We start from the raw sequence: 20,897 nt of genomic DNA, 5'->3' as shown, positions 1-20,897 counted from the left end.
TCAAAATTTTCAACGCCGACAAACGCACCCTCTAATTAAAATGGAGTTGAAGTCTCAGTTTTTGCGCACTCTATCTAAAAGATAATATAGTAGTTAATCTAGCTGGTCAAATAACGATGTAATGGCTTTCTTTTTAATGGATTTCGAAAGTAACGCTTAATAACTTGTTTTAGTGAAGTCACGTGGTATTTTGTTCTTTTAAGTAATGTCGCGATGATCACCTGCGCAAACTAAGTCCACTTTAAATCCTTTTGATCATCAATTCACGTCTAATTGAAAAGAACATCGACTTTTTAATTCAAAAGCTTTTTATTTCAAAAGAAACTGGCTACTTTAGAAACGAGTTGTGTTCCATTCCTTTTGTGTAGCAAACTCTTCCAAACATCTCAAAACTTACAAAGACGTATGTATGGTTACTGGGACACTTGTCCCTAGTGAACAAACATTTCTTTGTAATTTTTGATATTTTTGATTGCTTGAATGTAGCTGTTACTTAGCCAATTAAAGCCATACTGCAGAAACCTGTTAGTTGTGATATGTTCTTTCTCGTCATGGAAATGTATTTTCAATAAGATTAATTATCAATACCTTCTATATACTCGTTCCCAGTCCTTTATTCGTTTCTAAAGTGGCCTATTGGTATCTGGAGGATATTGTGTTTTTTGTTTTGGGAGGGGGGGGGGGGTAAAAACAGCAGTTTAGACTGAAGACTAGCCCTTAGCTGTTGACATGTTACTGAGATATTCTAACTCATTTCTTAAAGAACTTTAATTAAATGCGAGAAAGAGCCAACAATGGGACATAATTTACCTTGTGGGATGGCGTGGTGGCGAGAAAGAGCCAACAATGGGACGTAATTTACCTTGTGGGATGGCGTGGTGGCGAGAAAGAGCCAACAATGGGACGTAATTTACCTTGTGGGATGGGGTGGTGGCACCATCATTTTAATTTTTGTTATATTTTTATGAAAAAAATTCATTTAAATTATTTGATTGCCAATAACATGCTCGTATATATGTATATAATAGTTCTTTTGTACTCCTGTCCAACGAATCCCACTCTTTATAGTATATATGTTTATTTTGTATGGTAGATTAAAATGGACAGGTACCATGCTTCTTTCATTCTTCAGTCCGGCTACGATTAACCCAATATGTGAGTCCACTTTGAGCTACTCTGATGGAACAAAGCGTCAACTGAGTCCCACACAGTTCAAGGTGTAATGTTTTCTATTTGTGACCTCTTAAATTAGGAAAACTCGAAAGGAATTGTATTCATATTGAACTGGTTATGATAGCTGTGTGATATCCATCAAGGTACGTATATTTGAAACTTTTTAACCAGTTGCATGACCATCAAGTGCCGTCAAAATAAGAATCTGGAAAAAAAATTATATCTGATACCATGCATATTGGTCGTTAGCAGTTCATAGCCAAAATTGTATCATTATCATCATTATCTTCGCCATCGCTTTCATCATCCTCGTCATCATCCCATCTTTGACTTTTATGAATTATTTATTTATTCTTTATTGATATAGGTATTAAGATCAGATGTTACCTCGAGGAGTAAGCACTTTATTGGGTTGTATCATTTTTGTTGAGACGTATTTCGTGGCAGCACGGTTCGACGAGAATGGTTATGGCTACAAGACCTACGAGATCCCAGGTCGTCCCATTCAATTCCATCTGTGTGGTGACCAGATCTATCACGTGTTTGTACAGCTGTGTTTCAATGACTATGGAAGAAGAGGTATTTAAAAACTCCAAAAATATTGACAGTTGTTTGAATCTCTCGATACAGACACTTTATTCTATCAAAACTACCCAGGGGCGGATGGTAAAGGCGGTGACTAGTCACTACTCCCCCTCCCCCTCCCCCTCTTTTGATCAACTTTCTCGATCAGTATTACCCTTGCTAATCCACCCCCTAGCTTTTCCTCGCATTTCTGGTAAAACCTTTTTAAAAATCACCCCCTTCAAAAGTTCCTAGATTCTCCACTGCTACCTATTCAGCTTGGATATCCCCTCCTCCTCCCCCCCCCCCCCCCCCCCTTATACCATATTCTTGAGCAGAGGGAATCTTTTTGCAAAGAAATATTAATATGGACAAAACCTACGCATAATGCATATTCCTATTGGAAAACACTGACTATACGAGGTCATGATCACCTAAGGTAAACAGCTATACAACAGCCAGCATCCCTCTATGTTGAAGATAAAGATAAAGATATATATATATAAGAAATCTGTGAATCCATTTTCCGTAAAATAGTGCTCAATACATCGATAGAAGTAGAGCAGAATATTTGTTGGAGAAGAAAAAGTCAAGACAACATTTTTCCCGACAAGCCTGTTTCGTGAATTGCTTCACTCTTCAGGGGATTTAATGATAAGAATATTCGTTACTATCATTTATATAGAAAAAGTATACATAATTAATTAGTGGAGTGGATGTAGTTTAGCTGTTGCGTAGTAATGCTTTGTTTCTGTGGCGGCATGAACTTGTATCTTCATGCCGCCACAGAAACAAAGCATTAACAAATATATATATATTAGACCTAATTCAACTATATTGGCGAAGTCCCTGTCTCATCGGTCATAGCACAGTGCCATCACGTGATGGTGTAAAGCAGTATCAGTTCTCAAGTCTTATCCCACTATTTTTTAATTTTTTTAATAAGTAACGTATTTTGATCTATTTTCAGCCAAGCGGGAACAACACGATGGAATTCTGCTATGGAAGAAGAATGCCTTACAATTCTTTAAAACGAAGAGACGCAAGAGACGTCACACTACCTATAGTGGGTCGTATAACATCGTTGAAGAACGCTGTATTGAAGGATGCGTTGAGGAGGAAGTTCAAGAATATTGCACTTATTAGGATAATATTAATTTAACAAGAAATTAATCATCATTTCAAATTTTATCATCAATTAAACTCAAACTTTAAAAAAGTAAAATCCTGGCCTATATTTTCTAACACGTTTTTGAAAACCGATAGCAGATTTCTTATGCTTCTTTTTGGAGAAATTTAGAAGCATTTTTATGTATAGTTTTATTGACAACAACGTTTCCTTTTTGTTGTTGTTGTTGTTGAAATAATTAGATATATCTTCAAATTGATTTTCTTTTACAGATAACGTGTTTAGATGATATCCGGTATCATCATCATCATCAGGGACGTCAGGAACGTTATTTTTAATAACGGAGTGGGGGGGGGGGGGGGGGGGGGGAGAGAGTTCTGCAACTCATATTATACATAATTGATATAAAACGTGCAAGAAGATGTTCAGTGTAAGTTCAGTTCAAGTTTAGTATAAAAAAAGGGGAAGCCCATTTTTCCCCTAGCCCGCTAGCCCCCTAGCAAGCCCCTCCCCACCTTTCCATCATCATGCATGGCTCATTGCCAGTAGGGGCGTAAGGCCCTAAATTTCAATATACGGAAGATGGACGTCAAACAAAGAATGGTGATTATCGCCAAGAAAATGAACTTATCGCCAAGAGGTTTACCTTGACTAAAATTGCAAAGCACCACCAATATCAATCTATAAGGAAGTATATTAATAGATCCTTTACTTTAACTTTTTTTTTCGTTACTTTACAGTCCATTTATTTAAGTTTTGTTTTCTTCTTCTTCTTCTTCTTCTTCTTCTTCTTCTTCTTCTTCTTCTTCTTCTTCTTCTTCTTCTTCTTCTTCTTCTTCTTCTTCTTCTTCTTCTTCTTCTCTTTCTTCTTCTTCTTCTCATTCCCGTTTAATATTATTTGATATTTTTGTCCCTGTCTTACAATTGCCAGTTATTCTGCTTCTTTTTCTCTCTCGAAACAATTCAAATTCTTTAAAGTGCCAGAATATTCGATTCACAAGGCTAACAACAAGCTCAATCGGGTTACCGTTTGAAATTCCAGAATATTCAGCCATATAACAGTTTGCAGCAGCACGAGCAATCTTATAGGGCGAAACCAGTAACCAGCTGCATGATTTGTTAAAGCTCATAACCTAGTATTTCGAGTAGGCCAAGGTAAAAGGAAGTTGTGTGAGAATGGAGGAGTTCACACATGCTTCGATCAATAGTCCCCTTCACAGTTACAGCCGCAATCTTGAAAGGTAGCAGTGACTACTTTGCATCGAAGCGAGACGGAACGGTGAGCTTGCAATGATAGAGACCTTTTTTAACACCCTGAACAATTATTCACATGTCTCTATCATTGCAACCTCACCGTTCGACTCGCTTGGATGCAAAGGCACGGCTACCTTTCAAGATGGCTCAAGGAACTGTGAAGGGGACTATTCCTAGAGGAGAGGTTCCAAATGCCTCTACTTCACCCTTCAAAGTATTCACGTTGTTCTAATTTAAGATTTGCAAAATTAATTTATTTCACAGATTTGGTTTATGATATAAAAGAAAAAAGAAAAAAGAAAAAGAAAAAAAAAGAAAAGAAAAGAATTGTCATTCGTCCCTTTCAATTATCATACCCACCAACATAGCCGTTGTGTCTTTTGTTACACTATTCTCTTGGAAATGAGCAATGAATACAAATAAGCTCAGATGTGAACTGATTTTTTTTCTTTTTTTTTTGCTTAATCAACTGAGCATATTCTTAATATTCAGGATCAAACGAGAACATTGCGTGCAAGAAATTTCATAGCAGAATCAAAATCAATAAGCCCGTCTTTGATCTCCTGGAGAGTGTATTTTGTACCCGCTCGCTACAGTTTCCATTAACCTTCACCGAGAAGCGGACAATCAAAGCGTTATTTCTTCGGTATCTTTTTGTACTTTCTCGGAAGTGAGTCCCATTGAAAAAAGTACAATCCATGAATTGAATACGCTCTTACTAGCATTAATATATTAAATTTAAAAAAAAAGCCAAGTGAGTATTTTCTAAAAAAGAAAAAAACAAGTCTATTAGATAATGATTTTTTCCGTATTGACCACTTTCTCAAGTGCGTATACCATTGTTGTTCTTATTTCTTAGCTCTCAGACTGTGATTTCTACTCCTTTATGGGTAACACACCATTAGATTCCAACTGCGTTTTAATGGAAAAAAGAAAACAATTATTTTCAGAGATATAAGATATAATGTTCACGTGGGAGTTGAGTTCACATAAATGGAAGTAAGTAACGCTGTTTCCTTCACAAAATTTTCATGCTCTTTGCTAGAGAAGGTAAGGTACTCAGGTAAGTGTTTGACAAAAATTTAAAATCGTTTTAAGTTAATCTTAAAATCTCTTTAATTTATTGTTGAATTATTCAATAATATAACTATATGAGAGAGTTGTTTTGAACTAGTGCTTCAGTGTGATTCGAAGCTCGACTTATTGAGGGAAAGGAACTGAATCGCCGCGTACAGTTTTCCTTTCCGAATACTGCAAACATTACAATGTTTTCATCATTTTCCTTTATTTCACTTTATTTTTTGCAATCCTCTTCAACAAAAACAAATATAATTTTACTTATATAATTACTATATGCTTGAGGATTTTTTTGATCCTTTTCGCCAATTTTTAATATTTTTTCATTTGTCAACTGACAAAATGTTTTTTATCACTTTTGTCGTTGTTAAAATAGCTCTCGTTTTGCACTATATAGAGATACTTATTTTGGCTTTACTTTGATCTTGAATTTGAACCGAACATCAATGCATACTTGAATAGCTGTGTACTGTTTTGCAAGACAATGACTTTTTCTTATCAGTAGTGCATTGAGTGAGATCAGTATAATACATCGTACTTAGAAAATGTTGGGTTTTTATTTTACTTACCACAGATCATGCTCCTATTTATTTGAACAAGGAACTAGCCGACTAAGATACATAATTTCGGCAATAATTGCAGTTTGCACCTTTTAGTTTTCGTAACAAAATCAATACTAAATTTCTATAGTGTAATTTTACAGATTAAAACTTGGGTAAACGTCTAAAAGTGGTCTACTTGTTAGAATAAATAAATATATATGTGTGTGTATATATATATATATATATATATATATAACGTGAAAAAGAAAGAAACAAACTATTATAAAATCATAGTGGGTTTTTCACGACAAATTTGAAAAAAATTGATGAAAGTTTTAAACTATAAAAATAATTTATATAAAATATAGTCTAAAACTTTCATCATTTCATTTTTTTTCAAACTTCATCAAATTATGCAATTTTTAATAAGTACTTTAAGTACAGTAAAATATCGCAATGTTTTATTATTAACTTTCTCTGATTACCTTCTTTATTTCTATTTGATTTTTCTAAGGAGAAAATAAGATGTTTATCTACACAACTATTATGCTTCTACTTTTGGCTGAAATAAACCACAGTCAAGGATGTAGAGGATATTGCAAGATTAACGAATCCCCACAAACTAATATCGATTACAGAATTTGTGGGGACCAAATTGCACAGAAGTACATGGAATTGTGTGGAAATCCTAGAGCTGGAAGACGAAACCACATCACACACGGTAAGTGACTAAACCTTTTTAGAAAAGCTAGATTAGAAAGTATACGTTACGTCTTGCCATTGAAAATTCCATGGTCAGCGCTTGGGCGTAATAGCTAGGATATAAAGTTTCTCATACTCATTAATAATTCATGAGTAAACCAGCCAATCAATGGGCTATTTTTGGGTCACATGATGTTACTTGAAACCTGGTAAAGTCATGTGAAAGAACTGAATTCAGTCTGTAGTAACTGCAACAAAATTAATTCAGTCCTAGGACTGAATTAATTTTGTTCCAGTTACTCCAAGTCGAATAATAATGGCATAATGAGCATGAGAAGTCATTTCAAAGCCTCCAATATCGGACTGGACGGGATTTTAAGTCAACGCAATTAGTTCCAATGAACTAATTGCTTGCGGACTTGAAATCCCGTCCAGTCCGATTTTGGAGGCTTTGAAATATTACTTGAATACCAAGTTGAATACCAAAGAAGCTCATGCGGGGATTTAAAACGAGTTATAGCCATATATTTATTTCTTTTGTACGATGTTCCGGAATATTTTACTTTTTTCTAGTCAATTATTTGTTTCTAATAAATTACGTAAATAGCTTCAAAAAAAATAATGATAATAAAAAATAAAAAAAATTAAATACAGACTATCCTAAATCTTTGATTGAAAGATTCAGTAAATCTCTTCTGAAAGTAAGGAAATTCAGCAAGAAGGCTTTTTTTTTTTTCATATCAAAAACCAAACTTCTCATTTGGATATACAGTCAATGTCATTAACGTTGTCCACCAAAAAAAGACATTTACACATTTACACGTTTACACATTTAGACTAAAAGAAATATCATGTGTTTCCTCGAAGGTTCTGGCATAAAACAAATGCAGAAATACCATTCTCCATCTTTTAAAAATCGTCACTAAACGGTCAGGGCATTCTGGATTTTCGATTCACGAGTTGAATTTTACATTTAAAGTTCAGGCTGACGAACAAAAGGCAAAGAATACATAATGAAACACGTGATATATCTTTTAGTCTAAATGTGTAAATGTGTAAATGTGTAAATGTACGTATAAATGCGTAAATGTCTTTTTTCGGTGGAAAACGTTAATGACATCGACTGTATACGAACATTCCAGATAATGGTTATAGTGTTATACGTTTCTGCTTCCTAATGAGTTTCTGGAATACACAAAAAAATTTTCTGTGTTTCTTATTGACTCTATTGTTATTCACTTTTTTTGAACCTTCTTACCACACAAAGATAATTGGAAAGTCCTACTTTTATGACACACTTTCTTGTCATAATTCCCAGCAACCGCGTTTTATGAAATGCGTTGTGTATTTTTCTTTCTTTACAGGACTTGACCATCGTTCAATTTTGGAGTCGAACTCGCTTGCCAAAAGATTTCTCATCAGTCGTAGACAGCCAAACAGTCAGAGTACAGACATAGTAGAAGAGTGTTGCGTGGAGGGATGTAGGGCTGAAGAGGTTCAGGAGTATTGTTAATAGTACTAAGACAACAGTGAAAACAAAGCTTTGATTTATTTAACATTCGTACTTTATATTGAAAAGAGTTTTCCACTTATCACGTCACAGTTGTGCATCATGGGATTGAATCGGCCCTTTGCAGTTAACGGTCACGTGTCTGTACTGGTGAGCAAACTTTTTTTTAAATTTTAATTATAAATTGGTGATTCTTTTTAGCTACTTGTAAAGAACTGAATGAAACGATGTGTAACCAGTGTTTCACGAAATGTAGTTTTATTACGATCACTTGAAACAGGTTGTAGAAAGTGTGTTTGCTCACCAGTAAATTTCACCCATGTTCATAAAGATGTTCATTCATTTGCTCGCAGTGAATTAATCAGCACGTGATTACTGAACTGCCAAGGGCCTTTCCGAACAAGCCAAGCCCAGCTAACATGCTAGCTGCAACAATGTTTTGTAGTCTTGTTGCAATTCATGGTAGAACTATGGTTTTTTGACTGCTATTCTTCTTCTTTTTTTCAATGTTATCGAAGTCTTTGTTTATTTGCAATGTTTGTGTGCATTTCGATCCAACAAGTCTTTGCGATATCTATTTTTAGTAACCGTGAAAAATGAACTTGATATACTGAAAACATGTTCCTTGGCAGGAAAGGGAGGGGAGCTTCTTGGAGCTTAACGTCTAAAAAAGTGTCTGCTTGTATGAATCCCGAATAAGCACTATACATCAGATAAATTCTTACCCAAAAGATCCAACCTAATCTAAAACTCTAACCATATGTCTTCCTTTGTCGCACGAGGCTATAATAATAGTTGTAACTGCTGGATTTTATACAAGGATAACTCTAGTTCGGGATAGCGCTTTTATCCTCTGGATAGTGCTTATACGATAACTATAACTTCTATGGGCTTCGTAAAGTAAGACCGCTCCTGTTGTGTGAAATGGATGGTTCGACGGGTCGTTTGAATAATGTTCAATGAATCACTTTCATAGAACAAAAGTTTTAAGCTGGCGATTGAGTCAATAAGTATTATTAATCTGTTTTACGCTTCCAGCAGCAGCTTTAAATTCATCTATCAAATAGAGTGGCAAATAATGATAATTTACTCTTTAGTATGCAATCGCGAATTAAGGCTATTAGTATATTAATTAATCGACTTATTAGCTTTATAGTGCGTAATCAGTTACATCCTCCCCCCTAATTTGCTCCTTATACAAATCATCTTGGCACGGTTGTAATAAGGGTGGGTAGCGCGATGATGTCATGATACCCAAACCTGTTTAACGTTGGTACTAACGTATTACAAAACTTGTAGCTACAAAGCATCAAAATTAACATAGAGGCTGTCTTCGAATACGTCAAGGTTGATGTAATCCTTAAAGAGAAACAAGCAAACAAACAAGATTAGTATGAAATGATGACCTGCACAGAATCTGTGCTTCTTTAGTTTTCCGTCATCAATCATGAAATAATCCAGTCACACTAGAGTTTCGTTGCTTTTGTTCTTGTAATCTTGCTTTTACTCCTGCTGTTTTTGCTATAAGTTAAAGTTTAGCATTGACAAATTCCAGTTGTTTATGATGTGATGCCGTTGTGATGTGTTGTGCTTTTGATTTATTCGTTGTAATCCGTGGTTTAAAAATGAGACCGCTAAGGTCGTCGCCTTGTTGTTCAGGCAGTTGTTCTTTTTTTTCAATGCTGCTGCTTCTACTGATGACTATCAGTGTCGTGGCTGGTGAATAGTCTGGTGGAATGTGTTGATAGTGGTCGTTATTGTCTTCGTTGTTGTTGGGCAACAACAAGGCATATGATCAAGTATGACACAACCTCGTCCAATCAATGACAAGTTTACAGAAAACTAAAGACGAAAAATGTCATTTTTGCATCCTCCCCCCCTAACAAATTTATACCTCTGTAGCCTTGAAGTAAGTGTTGATCTCCTCTCGGATTGTGTTAAAAGGGGGTCTCTCTTCGGGTTTATCCTTCCAACATTTCAGCATCAGAGAGTAACTAGAATAACAGGGAAAATACGTTTTAAAGATATAACTAATGTTTCTTATAAGTGTGTCTCCTCAAAGACCTTGGTGAAATGCATAAGATGTGCCCTTTTCCCAATCTTTGGAAAGTGACCATGCTACGGCCTCTAGCCGGACTTATGAATTATTCCTAGCTCACACCAGACCCCACTATACAATTTTAAAATATTTTAATGTAATTCCCACTAAAGAAATGAGAGAAAATTACAGTTCATATCAATCACGGAATCTTACAGTATTTTTGAGAGATGTGGAGGTTTGGGCATCCTGTAACCTTCGCGAAGAAGCCTTGTAACATCATTTCCATTGCAACCAGGATACGGCGAATCACCTGAAATAAAATGAAGTATATAATAAGTCGATAAAAAACGGTTGTTATAATATTTTGCTAATTAAACACACTCATACACTGGTTAATTTTTTCAGATTATTAGGATGTATTTTAAAGATATTTTTAGTGTTATTGACTATAAAAGTACCGAATTTCCTTGCCGCATCGCGCAGTCCTTCGTATTTTAAAATTTAAATGTTACGTTATGCTTCTTGTAAATGTCCAGACACATATGTTTATCAAGATTTACTGCCAAACGAAATACATGCGAGTAAGTATAAGACTCTTCCTTTTAAATAATTGATGGGAGCGAAGTCCGAATCCTATATACTGAAGTTGAAACGTGAAGTTGGGAAAGGGAAGCTGGCGATGCAAAAGATATCATAGTAGTTTACCCAGAGTGAAGAGCTCCCACAAGACGATACCATAGGCCCACCTGCAAGATAAAAAGCAAAAAATAAAAATAAAAAATGAAAACTCACCGAGCAAGGTTAAGAATATTATTATTCCAAAAACTTAGGAAGAAATAAATAGTCCAAGAAAAACCTACACGTCACTGGCAATGGTCGATTGTCCAAAAAAGATTGACTCTGGTGGCATCCACTTGACAGGAAGTCTGGCCTGCGAAAGAAAGTAGGAAAACAATGCAAAGAATCAATGAGCTAGATAATAGCAACTTAAACATATTTGGAAGATTTCATTACTTGATGATAGTGTGGAATTATTTGTTTGTCTTACCCTAGAAGAGCGTGTATAGATGTCTTCACTGACTTTCCTTGCAAGTCCCAGGTCTGAAATTTTACAGATCTTGTTTTCTCCTACGAGGACGTTACGAGCAGCAAGATCTCGATGCACGCACTGAAAACGGTTGAAGATCAATGTATATATCTTTACACATACTGACTGATGGGCAAGAATTCGAAATAGTCACCAAAGGCTATCAGTCAGTGAGATCAAAATCCGGGTCTTGCCGAAAGTATGCACGAATATGCATCATCGATTGTTTTACTAGAGTTTTGGCCTAGCGAGCTTTCAACGTCCAGATTAGGATTCCACATAATGGAAAGAAAAAGAGATAACGCGCACCTTGTTATCAGCAAGAAAGCTCATCCCATCTGCAATCATCCAACCGAACCTCAGCAAGTCCTTAGATTTCAGTCTAGACTCAGGACGAAGATCACCTGAGCAGTACGAGTCTTCGTGACCTCTGGAGCGCCTCAGGTAGCCAAGCAAATCGCCGTACGGCAAATATTCCAGTATGATGGACTGAGGACCTTAAAGTTCAATGTGTTTGTCTCATGATCATTTGTATATGTACACGTATTATGATTATGAGAATAGATGCATTCAATACCAGATGAACTCAATGTTTGTAAGCAGTGGCGTACATCGTGATGGTAGTGTGCATGCCAACTATTTTAACAATAAGTTATGATTCGAGAAATTAAAAGAAAAACCGTAGGAAAGGAAAATAACTTATATAAGGAAAGCAGTACTACATGATGATAGCGTACATGGTGCGCAAGCAATTATATAATCTACCGTGGTATGGAATTTTATTTACCACGGGCAGTTGACCAATCAAAGAGTAGCCTTTTTAATTAACAGATACGGTAAAAAAAATCAATATGTCCTTACCACCAGGTATCGTGCAACAACCATATAACCTGACTACATGTCTGTGAGGTGCCATTCTCATCATCAGGTTCAGCTCAGTTAGGAAATCTTCCTTGTCCCTGAGTTTCACGTTTTCTAAAGAAACACAGCAAACGATAGATCGTCAGTCGAATGAAAACTGATTCTCCTGGCTAGAACATTTTTCTTCGTAATCCATGTAATAAAAGTTGCAATAATCCCCTTCACAGTTCCCTGCGCCATCATGAAAGGTAGCCGTGCTTTTGCATCCAAGCGAGACGAACGTCGAGCTTGCAATGATAGAGACATGTGAATAATTGTTCAGGGTGTTAAAAAAGGTATCTATCATTGCAAGCTCAACGTTCGTCTCGCTTGGATGCAAAGGCACGGGTACCTTTCAAGATGGCGCAGGGAACTGTGAAGGGAACTATTATAATTGCCGTAAGATTCAAAGTCCATACGGCGCCTCAACTTCAGGTATGGCAAATGTGAGCAGGATTGATTTTTTTAGATTCGGACCCTGCTGTATCTGGATTGGATTTCACAATTTTTTCCCGAAACAATCTATGCAGAGTAAGAAGCATAATCGGCACGGACAACAGTTCCAAAAGAGAACAAAAGATCAAACATTTATGAATTTCCTACTACTAGTACCCTTTAATGTCTTCACTGCTACCATCACTTGTCCAGGAATACCAGGAAGGCCAATAGCAATGGCTTTATCAACATAACCAAAGTTACCACTACCAAGACGTTTGATGACAGATATGTTTTCTCTTGGTACCTCCCAATTAGCATCGTCTGGTACCACCATATATAGGTCATCACGTGATTCTGGTGTTTCTTGGTCATGTGATTCCTGGGGATTGTTGAAACCCTCAAGGAAGACAATGCCATTATTCTTTTAAAAAATAAGAAAACCATTTGTCAAGAAATAAATACGATGAAAACATTAATTTAGTGACGGCTGCACAATCCTTGCGGCGCAGTGGTATCACAACATCCTACGGCCTATAACAATTTGGCAGCTCGTTATCTTTTACAGTTTGTCCTGACTTGTTCTTCCGTCTTGGGCTAAACGTTGTCCTCAATTCCAGATGGTTGATTGCGGGGCTCTGCGTTTGATCATATGATCCCCTCAAAAACCTAAATATAATACTCTGGTCATCATATTATCATTTGTTTTTGTTTTAAAACCCCTTGGAAACATCGCTAATTCTTTGAGTTATAATTATATAAACGTATCGAATAAAAAGGGACTTCTTTCAAGGGAAGGCCATGTGGTCTGCAATGGGGGGATTCTAAGCCCAAAGTCTATGGTTTATTCATACATGGAAAGGGACATCGTAAATAATTACAATAGTTATTATTTGTACTACTGACCATATTTGGGTCTTTTGGAGGTGGTGCAAACTTGACTGTTTGTTTCTGATCAAGGGAACTTGATGTTGCTGAAGCTCTTCTTCTTCCTCTTTTTCTTACAAAATAAACAATGACTAGAACAGCGATGCCGAACAACAGAATGCCAACCATGGTTCCCAGAATAGGTACCGTGACATCGGCCCTCTCTGTATGTCATAAAAATATATATTGAGTTTATTCAAGAGAGCATAAATAAGAGAGGGAAACTTCTTATTGTGGGGCGCGCGCCATGTAAATTCCCAGTTTGGCTATTTTTAGTAACCGGATGCAGTTTCAATTTCGCATTACCCTTCTTCCGTGCGTCATTAACTTACGCGCGCACCGGGAATTGAATTTACATGGCGCACGCCACAATAAGAAGATTACCTCTCTTATTTATGCTCTCTTAGTTTATTACTAAACTTCGATGAATTCTTATTTTATTATTGTTTCTTTTGTTTTTGCTATTGTTTGTGTCATTGTTGTGAGCATTGCTGATGTTTGTCTTCTTGTTGTTGCTGTTGCTGTCTATCTTTTGTTGTTGTAAACCAGGATAGTAAAAACGTAAATGGTGTAAATAGAACTGCCGAATCAAGGTTGTTGATGGTGATGGTATTGTCGGCTAGGCCTGTCATATTGTAAATGTCATCTTGCTATAATTTCATAAAATAAAAAAAAATACGTTTCTCTTGGTTATCTGCGACCACCATGGTTTGGCTGGCGGAAGGTCCAAGGCCAATAGGTGAGCTCGCTTGTACCTGAAATAGAAACACAGTTTCTATCTTAAAAAACTAAGAAAATGGCTAGAAGAAGAAGAAGAAGAAGAATTAAGAGGAAGAAAAAGAACGAGGAAAAGAAGTATCTAGGAGAAGGCAGAGCTGGAAGAGAATCATCGTTTTTACCTGGAACATATACTTCTTTCCTGTCTCCAAGCCAGTAATAGACGCATTAGTTGATGTTGTGTTGAATTTCTTGACGTTCGAAGGATGATCCACAGGATAGTACGACACCTGATAGTACGTGATAACACCGTTCTTTTCTTCGACCTCCCAACTCAAAAGCACTGATGTGGAACTCAGTTGTTTTACAGTGACTACTGGGATTCCTGGAACTATAGGCAAGTAAAAGTTAGCCCATTTAGCTACATTCTTTGGCAGTTAGATATTTTCAATTAGAAGAGGAGAGAAGAGGAAGTTGGGGAAATTTCCTCTCCCTTCAGTTTTTTACCTCCGATCCTTCACCCCCTTTTACTGAAGTAGGCATGGCTAATAATAAATAAGAAAAATTCTGCAAAAAATGTTTCTGCAAAGATTCGTTGTAATATTTGCCATAAGTGAACTCTTAGGGATACCTGATTCTTTCGTTCTTATTATGTATTCAGCAAACTTTGCCAAATCATTTTTCTCTTCAGCTAACTTGCTCACTCCATTCTTAGCATAGACTTTCAACTGGTAATTTGTGTAAGCTGAAAGACTGTTGATGCTAGCGAGTCTAGAGTTTTGATTGACAGTAATATTAGAACCAGTACATTCTTGTATGCATTCCGTTCCTTGGTCGTTACATTGCTTGCATTCTGCTGTGTAATACAAATCTGTTCGTCCTCCATTGTCAGTAGGTGGAGACCATGTCACAGTAACAAATGATGCATTAAGGAATGTGATGCTTAAGCCTTGAGGTGCTGAAGGTTGTCCTGTTAAAAGAAAAGTTACTGTAAAGAAGAAACAAGTGGTTTATGCAGGGAAGCTACCCGTGAACAAAATGAACATAAGTTGCTGTGACCTGCTGAGCGGTGAACGCGGCACGGAAAAGAATGAATGAACAAAATGACAGGTACTGTAAGTATTTTTGGAGCTTGAAAGAACGAAGCACAAATGGCGGTAAAGTGAAATTGTTTTTATTTTTTCTTTCCAAATAGTTCTACTATTTGTAAGCACGTGTATTCTTTTTAGTGAAAAGAAAACAGAAAAATAAGCAAGATTTGGGTACAGTAGCCAGGCAATGAGGGCCGGCGGCAAAACAGCTAAACGCGCTGTAATTTGAGCTTCAACAAAATGAAATTCACAGCTCAGCTGGAAGAATACCACAGTATTACTTTTCGGGAACGTTTGGTGTTTTTATGATCTCGACAATTTTCATACGCCCCATTGTTTGGCTTCCACTAAACACTTTTACTGGATCAGATCCAGTTTGGAAATGTTTTCATGTTTATGTAGACTTTACAGCTTCAATAATTTGTGTTTTTGGCTATCAATCGGGATTTTGATGACTCATACCGATATTAGTTTTTTTTCATTTTGAAAAGGCGAAAACACGAATAAAGGTGTCGGGCGTTTTTATTTGGTTTGATTAACATTTATTAAGCGTAGTTACCTGCACAGCTGTCAAACTTTGTTTGTTTGTCTGTCCTGTAGAAGTTTGGCTTACAATCACAACTGGTTCTGCTACTGTCCTGTTCGCTGTTGAGTGGACACGTGGCACAGTTGCTGTTACTAACTTTGTCGCTATACGTACCAAGAGGACATGCTGAAAATAAATATTACAAATACTGGTTCAAATTTACATTGTATTTGGGCATCATTTAATACTCTATTCTTCTATTCATTATAGCTGTACGAAACGTACGGTAACAATAAATTGAGCAAGGAATCAGTGAAGTCAATGGTCCTAGCCAAAAGTATATATATAAGATGACCAAAGATGACACCCCTGCATGCAAATTGTCACTATCACAGTTTACAATTCTATCGGTAATGCGAAGTCTATAAGGTTCGGCTTTCCCAAATCGACAAAATGTGAATAGGGTGTCTAGCTAATGGAAAACCAGATCACAAGAGCTAAAGTGGTTACCTCTACATTCTGATCCACCACTGACTGTAGCAACCTTTCCATATCCATAATCACATCCACACTCCCCGTGGTACCTATCAGTGCTCCATTCTCCATCATCTTGGCAATATCCATACAAGTCACTCTCGTTGGTCAGCGGTTTGAGGTGTTGTGCACTACTGCAAGACCCTTTAACTTTGGTTGAGTTATTCGCAGGGGCTATGGTCTGCGGTAATTGTACGAGATTCGATGAAAGTTTGATGGAAGGACATTGATAATATTGCACGCTAACAGAAAATAGTTTCACACAACCTCCTTGGTAGTATAAAGCAAGATATGCATAAGGTTTATTTACCATCGCTGAGAATGTTTCTTTATTTCGTTGTGCTTGGTCGAGGCTTCCAGTGGTCAGTACTTTAGGGCTTGACGTTCCTATTTTCTCAAATATACCAAGGTTTGTGTAGGGATTAGGAAACGACTTATCAGGAAGTTGAGTAGGGGATTCGTGTAGGTATAAGCTAAAGTTTTGACGACAGTATTGATTGTTTATGACAGAGCAATCACTCATAGCATACTCTATGATTATATCAATCCTGTTAGCAAGACCACTAGAAATGTCTGTACTTGTTAGCCACTGGTTTGCTTTCGGAGTATTGGGCGATGCATCACAAACAGAATATTGCACAGGTTTAGATATATCACCATTGGGCCAAGCATTCTTCCACTGTAGATTAGAAATAAGAGTTCCGGATATAAGTATTACAAAATTGTGTTGATAATAGTGTAGTGGCAGATGTAAAATAGGTGTCGATAAACAAAACTAATTTCATTTTATATATTATATTTCATATTTTATATATAGTGCATACTTGTTTCAAACCTTTTATGCCGTATATCATACCTGATCTACACCACCTCCAGTTGGCCCAGTTGCTTTCCAATTCCATGTCCACTGAGAAGATGATATCTTTTTTGGCACAGTGATTACATGTACTAAAAGACAAAGTAAACGTATAGAAATACTGATGATACATTTTTCGTTTTAAAGATATTACTCCAACGTTTGAATCAAATACTCACCGCTTTCCGCTCTTGTATATACTGACAGATTATGAACGACCAATAAAAATAAAAATATTATTTTGCAGATTCTCGCATTCATTGATAAATGCATTTTGAATGACATCCGGTTGATGATTCCGAGCACATTTTTATTGAATGACTAAAAGTAAAAGCAAAAAATAGAATAAATTAAAATGCATAACACAGCATCATCTCTCATCTGATAATAATAAATAATACTAATAAATAGACATTTTGTTGGCTTATCAGTAATTTATCATTAGTTAGAGTGAAGTCATTAAACCCGTTAAATCAGATAAATAGATTGTTTCGATAAGTTGGACGCGAGGCGTGTTAAGATATAAGACTCTTTATTACTTGTCATTTATAGCAATACTTGTGTAAACATTTAACACTTATTTACTGGGACCGAGGGACCACAAAACATACTCGGCTTTCCCGAGGTCCCAGTAAATAAGTGCTTTATTATCATACCAAGTGTCAAAGAGAACAAAACATCCTTTTTCCTTGCATTTGCGTAAAACGATTTCAACAGTTCATTGAGGTCTTCTTTGTCCATGTTTTCAAAATCTTGAGGTTGGCGTTTTTCCTCACAAAATTCTCGTAAAATCTTGACTGCTTGTTTAGTCGATTTTTTTGTCCATGTAGAATCCTTGTCTTCTAGTAACTTGGATATTTCCGCCTCTCCGCGGCAAGAAAATCGGGAAGACTCCATGTTTTAATCTGATGTTTCGTGAAAGAAAACGTGTGAATGAATTTTGCAAACGCGCGCTCAAATGTTTTGCTTTCTGGTTTCCGGTTTTTATAGTTTTTCAATCACGTGACTTTCGGTTTTGTTATTCCAGGTCCATGACATAATATACCCCTCCCAGAATGGTCGCCAGGAAACAGTCGAATTTCTTCACGTTCACGTGACACACTGTCGACCAATAGAAATTGAGGAAAATTGAACTTTGACACGTAGTATATAATAATATGTGTTGTATTGGGTTACATCCCCGTTTACAAGTCATTTTAATTCTATTTTCATTTGTTTTTTATTAAAATGACTTGCAACCGGGGATGTAACCAAATACAACACAAAATGTTTACACAAGTATTGCTATGATTGACAAGTAGTACGTCATATCATAACAAAGATTTTCAATAATCACCTGTGTATTTTTACTAATAATATATAATACTAATAAATAGGCATTTTCTTGACTTTAGTAATTTATCATTAGTTAGAGAGAAGTCATTAAAACCGTTAAATAGATATTAGACTAGTTAATACACATTAGTAGACCCTAACCCATTGTTTTCTTTTGTGTCTATTTGACTATTACACGTTGACTATTATGTTTTGTTTACCGGATAAATCTCTTCACTCTAATCAGCCGGTATACTCAACCATAGGCCGTAGTCGATAGCCGGCCGTAGTTTGTATTTAATTTATGTCATGCAGCTGAGTTTACATGATGGCCATGATTGGTCTATAAATAGAATAATACAGACTGGACAATGGTAAATTTATGTACTATATCAATATATACTATTGTGAGTCAACTTTATTAGCCATCTAACAAGGAGCTAACAATTTTAAATAGTTATTATAGATAGCTTGTTTCATAATTTCAGCTTAATACTGAGTTTTGTTAACTTTTTTCTAGAGTAATAATGATGATAAATAATCAAAGATTAGATGTATATGTTTATCTGGATTTTCTGAGTCTAACAGCTCAGAAACGTATCATTTCATGTTGAATTTTGGAACAAATATTTCGCTCACTTCCGCCTTGCTGAGTTGCAGAGCAACATCCGATATGTCACTGTTCTTCGATAAAATAAGTAAAGATCTTAATAAGACCACCTAAATTTACATACAATAAGCCTCAATGAAAATTACAAAATAATACCAATATTTTTTCGTCTTACCCTGGCAGGAAACTCTCTGATCCATGCCATCTTCACATTTTTTTAAGTGAAGTGCACGAGAGCTCTTTAATTTATTTGTTGGTTTTAATTCAAGGTCATAGTTTTCATTAGGAGGTCATTATCAGCCTATCACAGCATGTTTACGGTGAGTGTTGGTGATGCCATCATCGCAAAAGTCCCTAGCAGCATTCACTGGAGCATTTCAAACACAAATTGAAATTTAGTTTCAGAATCATTTTCTTTGGTTTTAATTTGGAATTGGCTAGATACGTAATAACCGATATCTTGATGTCATTATCTAGTGACTTTTAGCGGAAAATGTGTGTAAAATAATGAATTGTTGGATATGTTTTGAATCCTCCGGTTGAAGTGGAGTGTGAAAAACGGATAACCCCTTCTCTTTCTACGCAAACATCCATTATGATATCTCTAAATATCGTAGAAGGATAGCTCCTTTATCTTTCGAAGTTCTGCTTCGCAAACCTCAAACCCCAGGAATTTTGATTTCCGGATACGCTCTATAGGCGTTCACTCGGGCTTCGTTTTAAGCAATAAAGCGAAAATGGACAAGGTGACCCGAAAACGTACGTTAAATATGCGCAAGAGTTCGAAGTGGCATGTAAACGCATGGAAAGAAGACCAGTAATAGCATCTTCTCCTTCCCAAGTTTTGTAGCTCAAACTTCAATCTTTAATCTACAGAAATTTTGATTTTTGAATAGATTATGAATAAAAATTTTCTCCTTTCCACTTCTGCTTCTCAAGCATCATCACATCCCTATAATTTCTATTTCTGCAAGAGACAACTGTACCATATGGACAAGCCCATTATATTCACAGGTAGCCCAAGCTTGGTTTCTGTGGTGTCCTGTTATAAGGAAATGTATGGAGATTCATCAAACATTTCAATAAAATCATTGAAACGTGAAATAAAGCCTCGAAATTTTACCCGATCATTGCGAAATAGCACTTCTTTTGAACTGCGAGGTTAAAATCTTAAAATGGGCTAAATTCAAAAAATAACCACGCAGAGCGAAAGAAGTGCTATTTCTCAATGATCGGGTAAAATTTCGATGCTTTATTTCACGTTTCAATGATTTTATTGAAATTTCTGATGAATCTCCATTCATTTCCTTGTAATAGGATACCACAGAAACCAAGCTTGGGCTACCTGTGTTATATTATGCCTCAAATTAATTCAGTCAAAGTGCAAAACGAATAAACTCGGACAACCACAACCTTAGCACGGTTGATAAATAACGAAAGAACGACTGCTGAATCCAGGTAGATTTTGAATATTTTTATACCTTATACAAAACCAAAACAACCACCAATAAACTAGTATTGGATTTCTGTTAGTGGACTGAGTATCATGCAAGAAAAGTAGTTTTAGTATAAGTTGATTCCGGCTTGAATAAAGCAGGTATTTTATTGCAAAATAATGTGGCTTAATGTGGATAACATCTTACTGACATGCAGAGAAGAAAATATTGAATTGATACTTGAGTTGTATTCTACTTAATTGATTACAATACTGATTGTTTACGAAGAATATAGTTGTACTAAAACTAATATCCAAACCTATATGGAAAACATTGTCATAGCACTCGGACATTATTGCACGTACGCTTTTTCTTTATTGATTGATTGATTGATTGATTTATTATTGATTGATTTATTTTTTATTCTTTTCTTTTCTTCTTTTCTTTTCCCTTTCTCTTTCTATTCCTTTAA

At 36.0% G+C, this 20,897-nt stretch overlaps 3 protein-coding genes across 3 annotated transcripts; 2 read left to right on the top strand and 1 right to left on the bottom strand.

The window, feature by feature from the left end:
- Positions 1-1,147: 1,147 nt before the first annotated feature.
- On the top strand, positions 1,148-2,962 carry LOC148913979 (insulin-like peptide 02). The gene is made up of 3 exons (XM_089038449.1): positions 1,148-1,316; positions 1,541-1,752; positions 2,708-2,962. Exons 2-3 carry the CDS (start codon positions 1,554-1,556, stop codon positions 2,881-2,883), a joined length of 375 nt encoding a protein of 124 aa, XP_088894575.1. The 5' UTR covers positions 1,148-1,316; positions 1,541-1,553; the 3' UTR covers positions 2,884-2,962.
- Positions 2,963-5,105: 2,143 nt separating this feature from the next.
- Positions 5,106-7,997, top strand: LOC116309057 (insulin-like peptide IlO1_i1). The gene is made up of 3 exons (XM_031719591.2): positions 5,106-5,183; positions 6,254-6,460; positions 7,806-7,997. The coding sequence occupies exons 1-3, from the start codon at positions 5,114-5,116 to the stop codon at positions 7,952-7,954; spliced, it is 426 nt and encodes a 141-aa protein (XP_031575451.1). The 5' UTR covers positions 5,106-5,113; the 3' UTR covers positions 7,955-7,997.
- Positions 7,972-19,254, bottom strand: LOC116309055 (ephrin type-B receptor 1-B). The gene is made up of 18 exons (XM_031719588.2): positions 19,165-19,254; positions 17,245-17,386; positions 17,066-17,157; positions 16,186-16,888; positions 15,709-15,861; positions 14,690-15,028; positions 14,241-14,449; positions 14,021-14,096; positions 13,321-13,505; positions 12,592-12,838; positions 11,941-12,054; positions 11,389-11,576; positions 11,041-11,160; positions 10,853-10,923; positions 10,698-10,738; positions 10,206-10,302; positions 9,846-9,945; positions 7,972-9,310 (listed from the first exon to the last, which is right to left on the bottom strand). The coding sequence occupies exons 1-18, from the start codon at positions 19,192-19,194 to the stop codon at positions 9,251-9,253; spliced, it is 2,967 nt and encodes a 988-aa protein (XP_031575448.1). The 5' UTR covers positions 19,195-19,254; the 3' UTR covers positions 7,972-9,250.
- Between the last annotated feature and the right edge of the window lie 1,643 nt (positions 19,255-20,897).

The sequence above is a fragment of the Actinia tenebrosa genome, unplaced genomic scaffold (genome assembly GCF_029948245.1).
Source record: "Actinia tenebrosa isolate PJP-AT-01 unplaced genomic scaffold, QUT_ActTen_1.0 PGA_scaffold0__85_contigs__length_37466705, whole genome shotgun sequence".
Taxonomy (NCBI): domain Eukaryota; kingdom Metazoa; phylum Cnidaria; class Anthozoa; order Actiniaria; family Actiniidae; genus Actinia; species Actinia tenebrosa.
The sequence above is the reverse complement of the archived record's forward strand: the minus strand, read 5'-3'. Positions and strand labels throughout refer to the sequence as shown.

Coding starts and splice junctions, on each gene's coding strand:
- LOC148913979 (XM_089038449.1), top strand. CDS start 1,554: ATGTTACCTCGAGGAGTAAGCACTTTATTGGGTTGTATCATTTTTGTT. Junction 1,753..2,707: donor CAATGACTATGGAAGAAGAG/GTATTTAAAAAC, acceptor ATCTATTTTCAG/CCAAGCGGGAACAACACGAT.
- LOC116309057 (XM_031719591.2), top strand. CDS start 5,114: ATGGAAGTAAGTAACGCTGTTTCCTTCACAAAATTTTCATGCTCTTTG. Junction 5,184..6,253: donor AGAGAAGGTAAGGTACTCAG/GTAAGTGTTTGA, acceptor GATTTTTCTAAG/GAGAAAATAAGATGTTTATC. Junction 6,461..7,805: donor ACGAAACCACATCACACACG/GTAAGTGACTAA, acceptor CTTTCTTTACAG/GACTTGACCATCGTTCAATT.
- LOC116309055 (XM_031719588.2), bottom strand. CDS start 19,194: ATGGCATGGATCAGAGAGTTTCCTGCCAGG. Junction 10,739..10,852: donor TCGACCATTGCCAGTGACGT/GTAGGTTTTTCT, acceptor TTTATCTTGCAG/GTGGGCCTATGGTATCGTCT. Junction 10,303..10,697: donor GTGGGAGCTCTTCACTCTGG/GTAAACTACTAT, acceptor ATTTTATTTCAG/GTGATTCGCCGTATCCTGGT.